Here is a 17129-nt window from a genome sequence, read left to right as displayed (position 1 = left end):
ATTTTAGAAATGGGCTAAAAAGGATTAAGGTCGTTTTAGGGTGAGAGCTCATTATCAATCTCTTCCCGAATGAGATTCCAGATGGATTTTTGTGAAGTCTGTTCATTTGAAGAAACACCACAGGGACGTCTTTCCCCTTGTATTTTTCTGAACATAGCCCATTTGTGCATCTGCTGATTTTTTACTTTTCATTACATGCAACCTTGATTAAATGTGAGCTCGCTACTGTCTTTTTTTTTTTTTTTGTCAACTTATTTGCCTGACCTGCTAATTTTCAGTCCCAGCAGCTCCTGCTTACATAGCACTACTGCCTGGTACACAAATAGGCATTAACAGTGACTTTAAAAAAAAAAAAAAAAAATCTCAGTACCGTGATATCCATTTAGTTAGATTTATTGAGATAATATTGACATTTGTAATCAATGGTAGTCACCAGGCTTCGAAAACAACATATACCATTAAAACATTTTGGCAGAATTCAGCTGTGTTAACTCTCGGTGACTTCAAATATCATGACATGTTTTTTGTTTTTTTTCTGTGTTTTATTGTTGTGGCATCTGCTTCTGATGCATCAAGTTTTGGAAAGTCCTACCAAACTTAAGAAAGCCAAACACTTGATAGTTATCGAATCAAAACGAAAAAGAAATAGAAGAGATATCTGCTCCATAAGGCTGAAAGGAAAATGCTTATGATCTCACTAGATCTTCAACACAGATATGCATTAAGAGTCCTGGGGCTCTTTGTAGCAAGAAAATAACACAAAAGTTTCACATCACACGGTTTTGTTTTACGAGTGAATTTTTTTCTGGTGTAATCCACAGTCTTTAAGTCATAAATATCTTCATGTTAGAGTCTTCTAGTCCATAGGAATAGAACTATAATACAAAGAGAGATTTGGTGGGCAGTAGAGTTCAGAGACAGCTACTGTTGATGCTGGATCTAAAGTCAGGAATCTTTTTGGATATGTAGTTTCATGTGAAGCTCCCTGGTCCTTTTTTTCCTTTTGTTTAGTGGAATGTCCATGATTATTGTCCCTTTTGGTCCCTGGTTTCCACCAGTCTTCTAAAAATGCATCATATCCAAATGTCCTATAACGCTGGCCAAAGAAACAGTGCCTGGTTCCAAACGGGCTTTTCCTGGAAACAGACGACTATCGTGTGACCTAGAAAAGAAAAAACAGAACAAAAAATTAATTTTGGACACAGAATACTGGTTATACAATATGTCAGTGACATGATGTGGCTGTTCAGGATAAAAAGGGATTTGACTCATTAAAGATAACAAAGAGTTGTAAAACCAGTGCTCGCTGACAAATAATAAAGTATAATAGAAAGAACTGCACAGAGAAATACTCAAATGACATTAAATCCACCTCAACTTGATCTACCTATTTCATTTAATTGATCCAATTAAATGAAATTACTGCATTAACTGTTATATTCACAATGATACAAAACACACACACACACACACACACACGTGTTTTTATGTATAAAAAATACATATATAGTCATTTTTGGTGACTTTTCCTTGACCACACCTCAAAACTTGAAATGATTCCCAGATCATTAAAATGTTTAGAGGCTGCTTTGTTAATTAAACCCCTCAGTTGCCTTTCTTAGTGCTAATTAGCAAATATACACAAGATAACATCCTAAACCCAAAGATATGACAGTGTGTTTACAACAAGGCTGTGAAACATCACAGCCTCTCACGAAGCTGCCTCACTGGCATTAATAACATCAAGATATAAGATGTGGTTACACGATATCCATTGTTTTGGTGCCACAGATTTAACAACGGCAAACACAGATACGTCAGATATGTGACAAGTTGTAAGGATTCACAAGCAGTTTGTTTTTTAAGTCAAACATCTGCAGTGGTGTGAAGCAAAAATGGGAAAAAAAAAAAACAAAACAGCCAGTAAACAGTAAATAGCCAGACCGTTGACATGATGTCATATAATACATCATGCTCAATGATTTCTGCTCAAACACTGGAAATACTATTATTGCAATTTTTGTTCATGATGATGATACACACTGCTGGTATTAACCCGTAAAGACCCAGTGCTAATTATATGGCAGTTTCAGTTTTTTTTCTCTTTATATTTAACTTTTCTCAAGTGATTTATTAAGATTTATTATAATATTATCCTCTGTATTTTTACAGTAAAAATCAGGTATTTTCCTATATTTAATTCACTTATCATGTAGACGTTCATACAAGCTCAGATTATAGGTGAGGGTTATTATATCAGAAACAGAGAAAACTGAAAAAAGTAACTTTTTCAGCAAAATATATCACTAATTTAACATAAACCCAGTGTCTCCATCCACTGTCATTGATCCAACTCCATGCGTTTTACTGGTGAATCAATGTTGTAGAAGAAGACGGTGCTTCCACGGTAACTATGGAGCCTCTGAACATCCATGAAATAATGACAAACTGTATTTTACACCAATTATTTACGTGTATTGATAGGATTAGTGGATCAGCAGGTATTAAACATTTAAGATCAGTTGGTCGCCAGTGGCTGTTTGGTTCTTTATGGGTTAAGCATCTGCAGACCTTCTCATGAATATTAATCTCAAGGACTGAAAGATGCATTTACTCCTCTCACCTTAACTTTACCAAGACTAGTAGGTGAGTGCTATTGCTCGCTGGTTCAACATATGTAACTTTCTGGTTTACATCACAAAACACACAAATAACACCGACATTTCCACATGACTGTCTTTCAATTAACACTTTGCAGGGTCTTACCAGTGATAAACCATACCCAATCTTCTGTTTGAGTGATTACTCTCCTGTCTGAAGACAGTGTATAATGTTTGGGGAGCTACATTTTAATTTTCACTTCATGTAACAATCGTCAGTAATATTGGATGAGAGGGAGAATATGATAATGATTTGGACTTCATACAATTACAGCAACAGGCTATGGATAAACAGTAAAACATCACATTATTTGATCATAGTATTATTATAAGAAAACTGATGAGTGATGACCTCCTGCATGATGCCAGTATTTCATATGCAATGCAGTGAGCGTAAATATTTTCAGAAATTAATTTGCAAGTATTTGTTATATGCATAACTTTTCATTTTAGCACATTCTGAGCTCAGATTTTGATAAAAAAAAAAAAAAAAAAAAGTAATAAGGCCATAATATAGGAACATGTTTTTATTGCTCACCTGGAAGAGATAAAAGAGATAAAATAACAGATTAAAGTAAAGTAAAGAGTAACTAAATTATCACAGTTAAAAAAAAATGCTTGAAATGCCTCTGGCTATAAATAAAAACCTGAAGCTGTGTAAAACCTTATCAAAAGCAATTAGCATGCCACAGTGTTGTGGGTGCCACAATGAGGGTTATCAGAGAGTAAACACACAAAGGGGAATGAGGAGAACAGAAGGCAGTCCTCAGGGTTTGATGCTTAAGCTGCTTTGGGATGAAAGAGCACACTTGACTGGTCAGCTGTAGGTTTAAAGTCCCATTGACAAAGTAAGACCCTACCTTTGATGGAGAGCAAAGGAGTCACACATGCCTCCATCTCACGTAGTTAGTATCTACTGCGCAACAAAAAGCATTTCTGTATCGAAGCATCTCCATATATTTATAATTCACCATGTTACATTTCACTATCTGGAGGATTAATGTCTTAATTCGCTAAAATAACAAATCAGTGATCAATAAAGTGATTTAGCTCCTCTTTGTAGACTTACTATTGATCATATGTTGATGTTATCTTTCAGTGTTTTAACCCTTGAACTGCATCAATCCAAATATGGTTTGGGTTGGATTTCCAGGCAGGTTTCCAGTTTTCAATTAAGTTTATTTCAAATATGCAACAAAACAAAGAAAGCAATCCTACTTTAGTCCTGAGAAATAAAACAGATTGCAAGAAAACATAAAAAATGTATACATATACATGAAAGAAAATATGACTTCATTTGCATATTCTAAAACAGGTGAAGGGACAGGTAGTGCTTTGGATTTGATAAATGTCTCTGTGTCTCCAAGAAGACACTGAGACTACATTTTAAGAAATTGACTGAAGGCCAGGAATCAGAGTTACTAATATTTCTATGTTCCCGATTTTGGGGAAAAACAGAAAATGAAAGGCGTACAGAGGTCTTGGTGCTTAATCAAATTGTTAGCCTCATAGCATAATTGCCTAAGTCATATGTTTTCAGGTCATATGAAGAAAAATGAATCATCAGTGTTAGGAGACTAAAGTTACACAGATATCACAATTTAGCCAAAAATATGACTTAGGCAATTATGAGGCTATGAGGCTAACGATACGTTTCACCAAAACCATCTACCGCTATAAACTGTTCAATACCTGTTGATCCACTAATCCTATCAATACATGTAAATAATTCGTGCAAAATGCAGTTTATCATCTTTTCATGGTCATCAAATATGACCCATTTGGACGTTCAGGAAACCCATGGAGTTAAATCAATGACAGTGAATGGACACACTTGGTTTATATTCAGTTAATGATATGTTTTGCTGAAAAAGTCACTTTTTCTTCAGATTTCTCTGTTTTTGATATGATAACCCTTAACTTTAATCTTAGCTTTTAAGAACATTTACATTATCACTGAAATAAATATAAGAAAATACATGATTTACACTAAAAAAAAAAACAAAATACAGAGGATAATATAATAAATGGTGATAAATCACTAAAGAAAAGTCAAATATAGAGAAAAAATTATTTTGGAAGTGCCACAAAAGTAGCACTGGGTTTTTATGGGTTAAAAAAAGAAGTCAGTATTTTATTTTGCTGACACAGTCCAAAAGAACAGCTCTGTGAGGATCCCTGGAAAAACTTTTCAGTCTCAGGCTAGGCTAAAGGCTCCACATCTGGAAAACCAAGCCTTTGTGTTTCGTTTAAGTCCAAGTCAACCACAGCTCACTGTGCTATGTACATCTTATAATAATAAAGTACAATTTGAAAAACCAAGGAAGTTTATTTCCATGCCATCAAACAATATTTTAATTAATTTGTGATAAATTCAAGTTCATTCCATAAGAAGTCTGTGTAACCAGTTAATGTATAAAGAAAAAAGGATATGGTGAATATAACTATGGCCGAATCCTCCAGTGGACTTGATTTGGAGCCAATTTTCTACAACTGCAAAAGAGGGCAAGTACATTTTTTTCAGTATTTTTAAAATTTTTATTTAATTGTATTATTATTTTTATGGCATGGAAGATCTAGAAGCCCCCCAAAAAAGATGTGACGTTGGTCTGAATCAGAGGATGCAGGTGGGGGTTGCAGGTGAAGCAGCCAGCAGCTATAGTCACCATGTGCAATGAGACATATAATGCAAAAGTACAACAGAAGCCAGAAAACATTTTGGCTTATGCAGTAATGAGCAACTTGTGTTGAAAAGCACAGATGCCATTTTGAGGTCCAGATTCTAGTTCTACTAATAAATCCATGTAGGGCTGAGAAATCTAACAGTTTCAGAGTATGATCAATTTTAGCTTGTCTGATGATCTACAGATCAGTGCTTTCAAAACCTTAAACTCAGTTAACATTAGTTTTAAATGGCCCATTGATCAGTGTTATTATGGCAATTTAGAGACAGCGTTACACTGACCAATGGGTTTATTGCTTTAATGTCACTAGCACAGATGCTAGGTCAGTGAGGTCTATTTTCAGTAATACTTTAGCCTCTATCTGCACTTTAATGTCTGGTTTCGTCTCTATTATCTTTATTTGAATAAGGTGTTGTTTTGCTGTTGCTGAGGACGTAATTCTGAAGAAGTATGATAAGTCTGTGCAGATGCTTTAGAGCAGTGGTTCTCAATTGGTTTGGCTTCCGGACCCACTATCACCCCTCAATGACAAGCTGTGACCCAAATTCTAACAGTTAAACTTGTCAAATTTATTTAACAAAAAAATGGTGTGTTTTGAACATGAGATAATACAGAGTATCACAGTATGTCAACACAGAAGACAAGTTTAAAGCCAAACCAAACTGACCAGCATGTGGTGATGCAAAATATGGAAAGATTCCCTTTAACACTAAATTGGGTAAATTTTAACCGAAATGTACTTTCAAGCTTTAAAAACACTAAGGTTTTTGTCCTTAATGTAGGTAAAACCATATCTGATATAGTTGATGTCATGCCTGAGTTTTGCCATGATGTATATATATATATATATATATATATATATATATATATATATATATATATATATATATAGATAGATAGATAGATAGATAGATAGATAGATAGATAGATATAGATATAGATATAGATATAGATAGATATAGATATAGATATAGATATAGATATATATATAGATATATAGATATATATATAGATATATATACACACACACATATTTTGGTTCTTCTTTTATGCTATGAAATGTCTGGTGTTAATTAGCATTAATGCCACCTACTGTTGGGGAATATGAATGGGTGGTGCTCTGTCTTGTGTCTTGTGCGCCTGTCATAAGAACATCAGGAAACATTGTGCAATTGATTGATATTGTTATTTCCGACAGTATCCAAAGATAGTAGACCATACACTCGATAAAAAATACAGCACAGGATTAGTTACTTAACATTATTTGTTGCCCAGGCAAAGGTCTGCGACCCACTGAAAACAGGTTTGCAACCCACTTTTGGGTTGTGACTCACCAGTTGAGAACCACTGCTTTAGAGTAACAATATGTTAGAGTCTGAGAGCATTTTAATTCATGATAGTGTAGTGATGTAGTGTATGTTCTAAATATTATAATGTGGGTCCAGAATCACACAAAACTGCAGTTTTAAGTCAGATAATGACCACAAAAAGCTATAGCCACAAAGCCTCCAAAAACCTCAGAAAACTACAGAAAAACTTAGAGTTTGGTTGTAACTCGCTTAGATTTTTATGGTAAAAAAAAAAAAAAAGAGCTTCTGAATCATTTTAATTTATTGTAATTCAATGTAATTCACTGTGTGATTTAATGCCTATACATAGAATATGATTAGATTCCTTCCATAAAGTGGAACTTTGTGGAACATCAGTTTAAGGTGTATTTTATTATGCCTTTAAAAATGAATCTGCTGTAGACAGCTATCCATCACCAACTCTCAACACAAGACTCATAGCACCTGTCAAGTGGAGAGGCTTTGTGGTTTTTTGCCCTCTGCCCTTTGATTGATTGAAAGTGAAAAGCAGGAGCTGCTGGGGTTATAATTCCTGACATTACCAGCAGGACTATAAAACTAGTTGCTCCTGGACATACAGAGAAAGAGGGAACAACTGCAGTGGTGCACAGAGGGCCTGTGGGGTGTTAAGACCTCTGATTTATTGATGCGAGTTTATCATGAGGTGAAATGACACCATCATTTTTTATCAACAATGCCAACAGTGGACATCAAAAAAGAAAAGATTTATAGTAGTGTATGAGACATGGGCTACAGCTGAAGTCTTGTTTATGCCAATGTTACACAATGACTGAACTGTGAGGGAATACACACTGTAGCTCTACTTTTTCCCACTACTACGTCCAAAAACAAAAGGGATGCACAATAGTGATGTGTCGGTTGTGAACGAAACAGCTCTGAGAGACAGCTCTTTGACTGAACGACGGGAGCCGGCTCCTGACTGGGAGCCGCTCTACACCCCCCCACCCCTCCCCAGTTACACTAGTAACTCATATTACTCATATACTCATAACTTTACGTTATTGTTGGTAATAAATTAATTTAAGCACCAAAAAATCTGAAGAGCCACTTGGGAGCCGAAAGAGCCGGCTCTTTTTAGTGAGCCGAGCCAAAAGAGCCAGTTCTCTAAAAAGAGCCGGAATTCCCATCACTAATGTACAAACTATGTACAATAAGTCAGCAAAACTACAAAAATCAAAGTAAAAAATAATAGGTGCTTTATTGGTCTAAAATAATATATATATATATATATATATATATATATATATATATATATATATATATATATATATATATATATATATATATATATATATATATATGAGGTCCTCATCAAGGAGAAAGGTAGAGTGTATTGAAAATAAGAGAGCAAAACAGACAACCTCAAAGAATCAAAAACAAATGCCAATAAGTCAGTAGTGCAAAAATACAACAGGACATAAATGTTCTGACAAAGACTCTGCGTAGTGTAAATGTATTGGCGATGTCCCTGGAGGTAATAAAGGCCTTTTTTTTGGACTTGTTCCCACCTGCTTTCTGAATATGGATCATTGATTCTTTGTGACAGTCTCTCTTGCTCTGTTGTTCTTAAAACTGTAAAGGTATTCATGTTTTTGTCTGTGTGGAGGTAGTGAAGCAAGATGTATAAGTGCAGTAAACGTGAGGTAATAAATGTGTCATAATTTTACTCTCAGTTTAGCTATTTTATCACTTTATTTTCTTAAACAAATAAAAAACACTTTAATAACTGGGATTTTGGCTGCAAAAAAGTCTGAAAGATAGTCATTTAATTTGGAGTTCGGTGCCTAACTTGAGATTTGACAGTTTTGACTCTGCTAATCTCATGTAATCAAATTTAAAGAAACTCAAACATTGAATAAACTTGGGTCTTTTTCTTTTTCGAACATGTAAGAAGAAGAGATATTGATTCTGTGTGGAAAAGGTTTCAGAGAAACATCAGTGCTCTGTTGAACTTGAGCTGGAGCCTCTGAGGAGCTTCACGGTCATTCCTCAGAATGATGTTAACTGTCCAGGAAGTCCGGGTACAAACCCCTCCAGCATACGCAAGCCGTCCCTTGCTGACTCTCTGTGGGAGGGAGCAGGGCCATGAAAATGTAGGGACCCCCGCTGACTCGCAAATCAAAAAAGAGTCAAGGTTCTGACAAGTTCTACTAGCCACCTGGACCCCTGCTTGTCTCTGCCTCTGTTTCTGCTTTCCTGTGGCTGTGTGAGGGGGCATGAATTATTAACCTGGCTAAAATAAAAAGCTCTGCTTCGTCCAGGCCTCCTGTAGCAATGAATAATGGAAGAGGCAGCTCAACTACAGGCGTTTGGTGAGTCAAACATCGAGAAGTGATGGATGGCTAAGGGCCCACTGTGTCCCCCTCCCTCACACACCATCCACTTCAGGTCTACCACACCCTGAAACCCAAAAACACACGTCCACAGAACCTCCATTAATCTCGGAGAGTGTCAAAGCTTTAGCTCCGCTGCCCTGTTTCGGCACATCCCGCTCGATGGTTTGGCTTCCTGGAGGGATTTCTGTTTGTTGTTTGTTTGTCTTTCTCTTGCCTTTGTTTGCTTCTCGCTGGCACTTCTGAAATAATATGCAAGCCTGTTCTGACTTTTCAAAGGCAGGACCTGACTCCAACCCGCTCACTCTACTCATTAATGTTAAAACCATCAGAATAAAAGATGGATATGCTGTATGGGTGCTGCATTTCTCCACAGTCAATTACAGATGTTTAGTAATTCCACACAGACTGTGTTTCCTAATTTATCCAAATGATGTGCAGTCACATTGCTTATTACAAAAGTGATTGATTTTCCATTTACACAAACTCCATTTGTTACATAAACAACCCACTGAGAATTAAGAATGTCATGATAATGTTTCTATATTTACTGTATCTATTTATACACAAACTGTACCTCTAAACTGAGTGTATACTTCTGATGTTATTATCCTCAAAATAATAAAAGACATAAACCTGACACGACACTGATTTAACATTATGCCGTACGTCCATGCAGAAACACAGCAAATGTTTTGTTGCACATCTTAATGAGACACATCATGTTTATTCATTAATACATTTGACACTAAATATTCAGTTTTGTGGTTATGTTCTGTCATAAACACGCTCAGATCTTGGTGACAAAGAGCCCAAATGTATTTAATGATTATTGAAGAGAGCAAAAGAAGGGCATCCAGCTATATTTGAAATGCTAATTAGCTTTCTGCCAAATTGTGAAATTGCTGTTTAATTGCTCAGTAGTGTGCTAATATAAAACTACATAATGGGAGTTTGACTTGTTTAATAGATGTCATAATGTCATTAGAAGAAATGTTCATAATACATATAAGACATTCATATAAGAACCTTAAATTAATATCACTTTTGATTGATTTGACACAGTAATTGTATAATCAACTCAGACATGAATAAATTTATCTTCAAAAGCAATAAAAGAAGGCAATTAACTTGTTATAATTATACACATTCAACATTTATGCCAGCATAATTCATTTCATATTAATGTAGAAGACTCTGTTGAAAGACCTTCTATGTCAATACCTTTATTAACAGATGTCTGATGTCTCGGAAACGATAATGCACAAGCTGTAAGGTAGAGATATGTGGGCCAGACTGTCTACTAAATGTAAAATAACATAAAATGAATTAATATCTGCTTTATGTGTAGATATCCGAGCAGCACCTGAGCTCCAGGGTTTATCCCACAGAGCAGCCTCTTCCATCCAAAAGCGTTCACAATTATCCAAACTGGTGCCTTGACTGTCGACTACCTCATAAACTCGACCAATCAAATTAGAAACTTTAGTAATACGTTAAAGTGCCTGTAGTTAGAAGGGTACAAAAAGATTCAAGATGTCATTAAATGAATCGTTGAACTAAGCTCATGCCTTTTACTGCTGTGGACTGATTTTTTCAAGACACACTTAAGTGAATCACACCTTCCTCTCTTCCTACCTCCTACTCTGCCTGCTCTTCTATCTGAAGTTGATTTAAAACAGAATCCAATGTTCTCATTACCTTCCTTTTCTTTGCCTTTAAATACTCGTCTACCACTCTTCTGTTAGTCAGGGGTCATGTTGCGTCATGTCTTTGAGTCCTCTGTGTCAGCTGCTAATAATACTGGGAATTTATCTATTTTTTTAAGCAGGATAATCTAACAGTACCTCCTACCTGCCTACAAATATAGATACAGCAGACAGCGTGACTGAGCTCACCTTGGTTGTCTTAACTTTGTTTCCTGTACTGCAGCTCCATCCTTTGAGATCTGGCAATACTTTACACTCCTCCCCATCCATGCAGGGATGCATCTGGCACCACCACTTCTGTGCAACTATAGATGCTGTGAGAAAAATGAGGGAAATACATGAATAAAATAAGAGTAACATGACCTCACATACGAGTAAATTGTAGATTTCGGTTACATTTACATAATCACTTGAACAGAATAGAAGTTGTCACTCAAGAATCTTTGAACAGCCACTTTCCTGTTTCCACATCGAGGGATAAAACAGTTCCAGTTGAACCCTTTAGAAAATGAATCGATGTGTCAGAATGACAAACACTGATTTTTTAAAAACAAATTTCATGACGTAATGCCATACTTTGTACTGGAGTAGTATGACAATAACCGAAGGGTTGGTGGTTTGAATCCCGCTCCCGCTGGCCTAGTCATGTGCTGTTGTGTCTTTGGACAAGACACCCTGTCTCCAGTGCCACTACTCACACTGGTGTGAATGTTTGATGGTATGTTTGGTGGCATGTATTGGCAGCCACACTTCCGTCAGCTGGCCCCAGAGCAGCTGTGGCTCCAAACATAGTTTACCACCACCAGAGTGTGAATGTGGAAGCAAATGAATAATGGATCCACTGTACGTGTTTTGAGTATGCATTAATAGAAAAGCGCTACATAAATCTAATCCATTATTATTACTACCTCAATACGAAGAGGGCAACTGTATTAAGTGGGGAGGCTCACAAAGATTCCAAGGTGGCAAGTTGAGCTGTTTTAACTTAGAACACATAAGAAATGTTTTTTGTTTTTTTCATTTACACTTTTTCTCAGTTGTGTGCATTTTCACCAGTATTGGTGCATTTTATTACAACTGAGTGACATGATTTGTTTACAGCTCAAAAAGCATATTTTTTTTCTTTCCTGTTTGGCAATAAAAATTCTTTGGTTGGGGACAGAAAAAGTTGCAGTTTAGTTAAAGTTTTTTGATAGTTTATTCGTTTTTTAACCCATGAAGACTCAATGCTATTATTGTGGCACTTCCGAAATAGTTTTTTGTCTATATTTGACTTTCCTTAAGTGATTTATTACCATTCATTCATTGATTTTCTGAACCCGCTTTATCCTCACTAGGGTCACAGGGGTCGCTTGGAGCCCATCTCAGCTACATAGGGGCGAAGGCGGGGTACACCCTGGACAAGTCACCAGTTCATCGCAGGGCTGACATATAGAGACAAACAGTCACTCTCACATTCACACCTATGGGCAATTTAGATTAACCAATTAACCTATTAGTGCATGTCTTTGGATGGTGGGAGGAAGCCAGAGTACCCGGAAAGAACCCACGCAGACACGGGGAGAACATGCAAACTCCACACAGAAAGGTCCCACCCCCCGTCGACTGGTGTTAGAATCAAACCCAGGACCTTCTTGCTCTGAAGTGCTAACCAGTGCTAACCACTGCTCCACCGTGTCGCCCTATTACCATTTTATTACCATTTATTATAATATTATTCTCTGTAGTTTGTGTTTCTTCAGTGAAAATCATGTATTTTCCTATATTTCAGTCAATGATAATGTAAATGTTCATAAAAGTTATCATATCATATAAAGAGTTATAATATCAAAAACAGATAAAACTGAAGAAAAAGGGACTTTTTCAGTAAAATATTTCATTAACTGAATATAAAAACAAGTTTCTCCATCTACTGTCATTGATCCAGCTCTGTGGGTTTTACTGGTGAATCAATGCTGTAGAAGATGACGGTGTTTCTATGTTCACTACAGAGCCTCTGAACATCCAAATGGGTCATATCTGATGACTGTGTTTTACATTAATTATTTACATGTATTGATAGGATTAGTGGATCCACAGCTATTAATCATTTCATATAACTAAATGAGTTTGGTCACTGCTGGATGTTTGGGTCTTTATGAGTTAATTCTAGTTTAATAATAAATGTGTGGTGGGTTGTTTCTTATGTCTAACCAAACCTAAATCAAGTTCAGTGCCCAAACTTAACCATAAAAAACATAAAAAGTACATAAACACTATTATCAAAACCAGCCAACATCAATCACATTTGTCAGTTTTTACAAACAAAATACATAGTTTGCGAAGAATTTATATTTATGCTTTGGACCAATGTATTTGATATTAATTTAGATTTGATTATTACGGTGAATCAAAACACAATGTGGGTGACATGATTACAGTTACGATTTAGTTGCATATGGGTTTAATTTCTATGAGACAAAGCTGATAAAATCCTTCAGTCTGTCGGTGCAGAGTGGTTCTGCCTATTTTCCTTCATCACAGTAACTGATGAGAGTGTCTTTTGATCTTCTGCTGATTGTAGAGACCCGTCAGTCTTATACAGGTGTGTTTTCCGATGTGAATTACAGGAGCGCGGGTCAATGTCAAGTTGCCGAGTGCAGGGAAAAGGTACGTCCAGCGTGAGTGGAGTGGGTGTACATAGGAGAGGTAATAAAGGGTGCAGCAGAGGTTGGCATATCAAGGTCTCACGTTTCTCCGTGAAGGCCTAGAGGGGAGAAACAGCTTACCTTCACATTTCTTAAGTGAAAAGGTAACTGTCAAAAATGGAGGAAGCCTCTGTCAGAGCCATTACAGCGAAAAGAGGAAGATAGGGATCGATTTACCTGAAACAGAGGCCACTTTGACATGATATTAAATGACCTATCACCCACAACAACAGGTCTGATATCGCCTCAAAAGAAAACAGCGGCGGCGGAATGAACCGGTGGTCAATTTGATGTTGAAGATTATAAAACCTCAAGGACATACATCGACAGGATCATGAAAATCCCAACTCAGTTTTTTTTTTTTTTTTTTTTCCTTTTACAATAAACCTCTCACACCAAAATAAGTACCACTGACAGCTGTGACAGTTTTGCACAGTGTCCCATTTTCCAGCCTAATCAGGAGTCAGTCTCAAATCATTACCAAAAATATAATTAGAATCCTGGCATACCGTCTACACAAGATGGAGCAGCTCTTGTTGTTCCCGCCACCTGTCCAGGGAAGCAGGAGCATTTGACAGTCTGGGATCTCTCCTCGATCTTGTTCTTGTTGCAGCATCGGTGTGCAGCAATTACCTCGCAGGTTCCCGCTTTCACATGAACTGGAAGCACATACATAGATCAGAAATATCAGGTTAAAAATATGTTACAGCCCTGCTCAGCACCCTCAACCTGTTCCTTCATTCCCACAGATATAAATCTATATTAAGTATTACTAAGATGGGTGAATAGTGAATTTACTGAGACATATTTTCAGCTCTGGGTTAAACTAAAAGTATGTGATTTCTGACACTAGGTATATCTCAATTAAAACAATAAAAAAAGTAGTGTGAAAAATAAAAAGTTGTGAGGTAACATGGGAGCAGAAATTATATTTACACTTTTATTCGCATTATATTACACAGGTGTCAAACATGCGGCCCGTGGGCCAAATCCGGCCCACCAAAGGGTTCAATCCGGCCTGTCACATGAATGTGTGAAATGCAAAACTTACACTGAAAACATTAACAATCCAGGATGTTAAAATTATTTTAGGTCAGTTCAATCTAAAGTGGATCAGACCAGTAAAATACTATCATAATAAATTATAAATAATGAAAACTGCAAATTTGTCTCTTTGTTTTAGTGTATAAAAAGAAAAATTACACAAAAATGTTCACATTTTCAGACTAGTCTTTTACAAAAAAATGTGAATATCTGAAATGTCTTAAGAGAAGTATGTGGAATTTTAATAATATTCTCCCTGTTATTTAATGTTTGGTGTATTTGTAGATCCACTGTGATCTGTAAGTTGTGATTCACGTGTATAAAGGATAAAATAAGGCGTAATATTGTTAACATTGCACTTATTTTACTAAAGAAATTTCAGGTTGTTCATATTTGTTCATGTTATGCTCAAGTGCAATTCGTAGATGTAAACATTTTATTTAGGGAATTTTAAGTGTATTTTGCGTGAATTGTAGAATATTTAAGTATATTTAAGTGTATTTTTGTGTGTATTGTAGAATATTTAAGCATTTTTAAGTGTACTTTTGTGCGTATTGTAGAATATTTAAGGATATTTAAGTGCATTTTTGCGTGTATTGTAGGATTTTTGAGCATAACTAAGTATAGTTTTGCGTGAATTGTAGGATATTTAAGCATATTTAAGTGTTTTTTGTTTTGTGTTTTTTTACAGAATTTACTTTTTTCACCCAAAAGTTCTTATCCTATTTATATTATTTTACTGGTCCAGCCCACTTTATATCATATTAGGCTGAATGTGGCCCCTGAACTAAAATGAGTTTGACACCCGTTATATTATATTTAGTGGTGCATATCGTTAGCCTCATAGCATAATTGCCTGAGTCATATTTTTGCCAAATTGTGATATCTGTATAAAATGAATCAGCAGCGTCAGGAAAGTAAATTACAATTTGGGCAAAAATATGATTTAGGCAATTATGCTATGAGGCTAACAATATGTAAATTCAATCACAACCACTTTAATTGAAGAAAAGTTATTGTATCTGCAGTACATTATAGTAGCAGTATGGCTCTGCATTTTCCCATGTAAAGCCTCAGGCAGGGTGAGCAGCATCGTGACCCCTTGGTGAACACGACAGAGAAGGCATCAAAGACAATAACATGACATTGATTCGGTCAGAGACAGCATGAAAAGGAGGGGCTTAGGGTGGAGGTGGGCTACAACCTGGCTTACAGAAGAGGAAGCAAATAAAGCAGCTTAGCATGTTAGTATATGGTGACAGTTTTACAAAGAGAAGACACAGCTCTATGTATCAGCTGATGTCAAATGTATCTGATTTTTGGCTTTGTTTGGCTTACATGAACTAATGCTATCTTCAACTAATACCATAATGAAACAGTAGTGAGTAGAAAGGAGTACTATGACAGGACATGATAACTGATTACATATGCTCTGAATTTGAACATTGTCTGAAACATGTCATATACACAAGTCAACATAATATATAACATAGGCTGAGTCATTTTTACATTTTAACCCTAAATTTTACATATTATTACCCTGACCTCCGAAGCAGAGGCAAGGGCTGTTGTTTTTGGCTTGGTTTGTTTGTTTTTTGTTTCTTTGTTTGTTAACATTCTAGCTGCAAAACTATTGGTTCAGTTCATACCAAATTGGGTTCATAAATTGCCAGTGACCCAGAATAGATGTAATTTCATTTTGGGAAAAGTAGGTCAAAGTTAAAATTTTTAATGATTTTTTTAAAATGTTTTTTTCTCACCTTTACTTATAATGGGTGAAATGTCACAAATGTAGCAGCAAAACTACTGGTTGAATTCATACCAAATTGGGTTTATAGATTGCCATTGACCCAGAATAGATGTGCTTATATTTTGGGAAAGGTAGGTCAAGGTTAAATTTTTTTTAATGAATTTTTAAAATCTTTTTTCGTCTCCCATTTACTTATGATGCGCGACATTTGCAACGTCTATAGAAACATCAGTTTTGTTTCAATTTACTTCAGACTTGGCACATATATAGAGGCAGCTGATATAGAGGCAATTGATATGGTGACATCAGCACACGCATAGACATGATGACATCAGCTGGATTGATGCCAAATAAGCTACAATCCATGCAAGGGGTGGGGTTTGTTGTGGGCACCACTTGTTTACATATTATTTACTGTATTCATTATTTTAAAGATTTCCTTTTCTTTTTTGTCAGACAGATGGAAAAAAAATATTTTTACCTTGACATGTTTCAGCTACAACCTGTAGCCTTCCTCAGAAGGGTCACTGAATGTTACTGTGACGTGCTGTTGTCAGCTGTTTTATTTATAGAAATCAGGAATCAGGCCCTAAAGACTATAAACAGGGATGAGGGATCCGACACCTTATCCCACACCTAGGATGCTGTCCTTTGTGGGATGCCAGTCAGCAGGGGGCATAATCGTCCCCTTTGGCCTGGCAAACCTGGATAAAACAGCTGACAATGGCATGTCACAGTAACATACAGTGACCCTTCTGAGGAAGGCTACAGGTTGTAGCCAAAACATGTCAAGGTAAAAAATCTACTTTTTTTCCATCTGTCTGACAAAAAAAAAAAAAAAGGAAATCTTTATAATTTCAGTAGACAGTATGAACCTAATCGGACAATTTAT

General features: G+C 36.1%; 1 protein-coding gene across 1 annotated transcript in view; it reads right to left on the bottom strand.

Moving 5' to 3' along the window:
- Nucleotides 1-377: 377 nt before the first annotated feature.
- Nucleotides 378-17129, bottom strand: part of tafa3a (TAFA chemokine like family member 3a) — a 190277-nt gene continuing 173525 nt past the window's right edge. Inside the window, exons 3-5 of the mRNA XM_030135386.1 lie at nt 13953-14102; nt 10946-11070; nt 378-1162 (exon numbers count right to left, since the gene is read on the bottom strand). Coding sequence (XP_029991246.1) covers nt 1151-1162; nt 10946-11070; nt 13953-14102 — 287 coding nt within the window. The 3' untranslated portion in view covers nt 378-1150. The remainder of the gene's footprint in view (nt 1163-10945; nt 11071-13952; nt 14103-17129) is intronic.

This window comes from Sphaeramia orbicularis, chromosome 5, assembly GCF_902148855.1.
Source record: "Sphaeramia orbicularis chromosome 5, fSphaOr1.1, whole genome shotgun sequence".
In the NCBI taxonomy this organism is placed as follows: domain Eukaryota; kingdom Metazoa; phylum Chordata; class Actinopteri; order Kurtiformes; family Apogonidae; genus Sphaeramia; species Sphaeramia orbicularis.
This window is presented reverse-complemented; position numbering and strand designations above follow the sequence as displayed.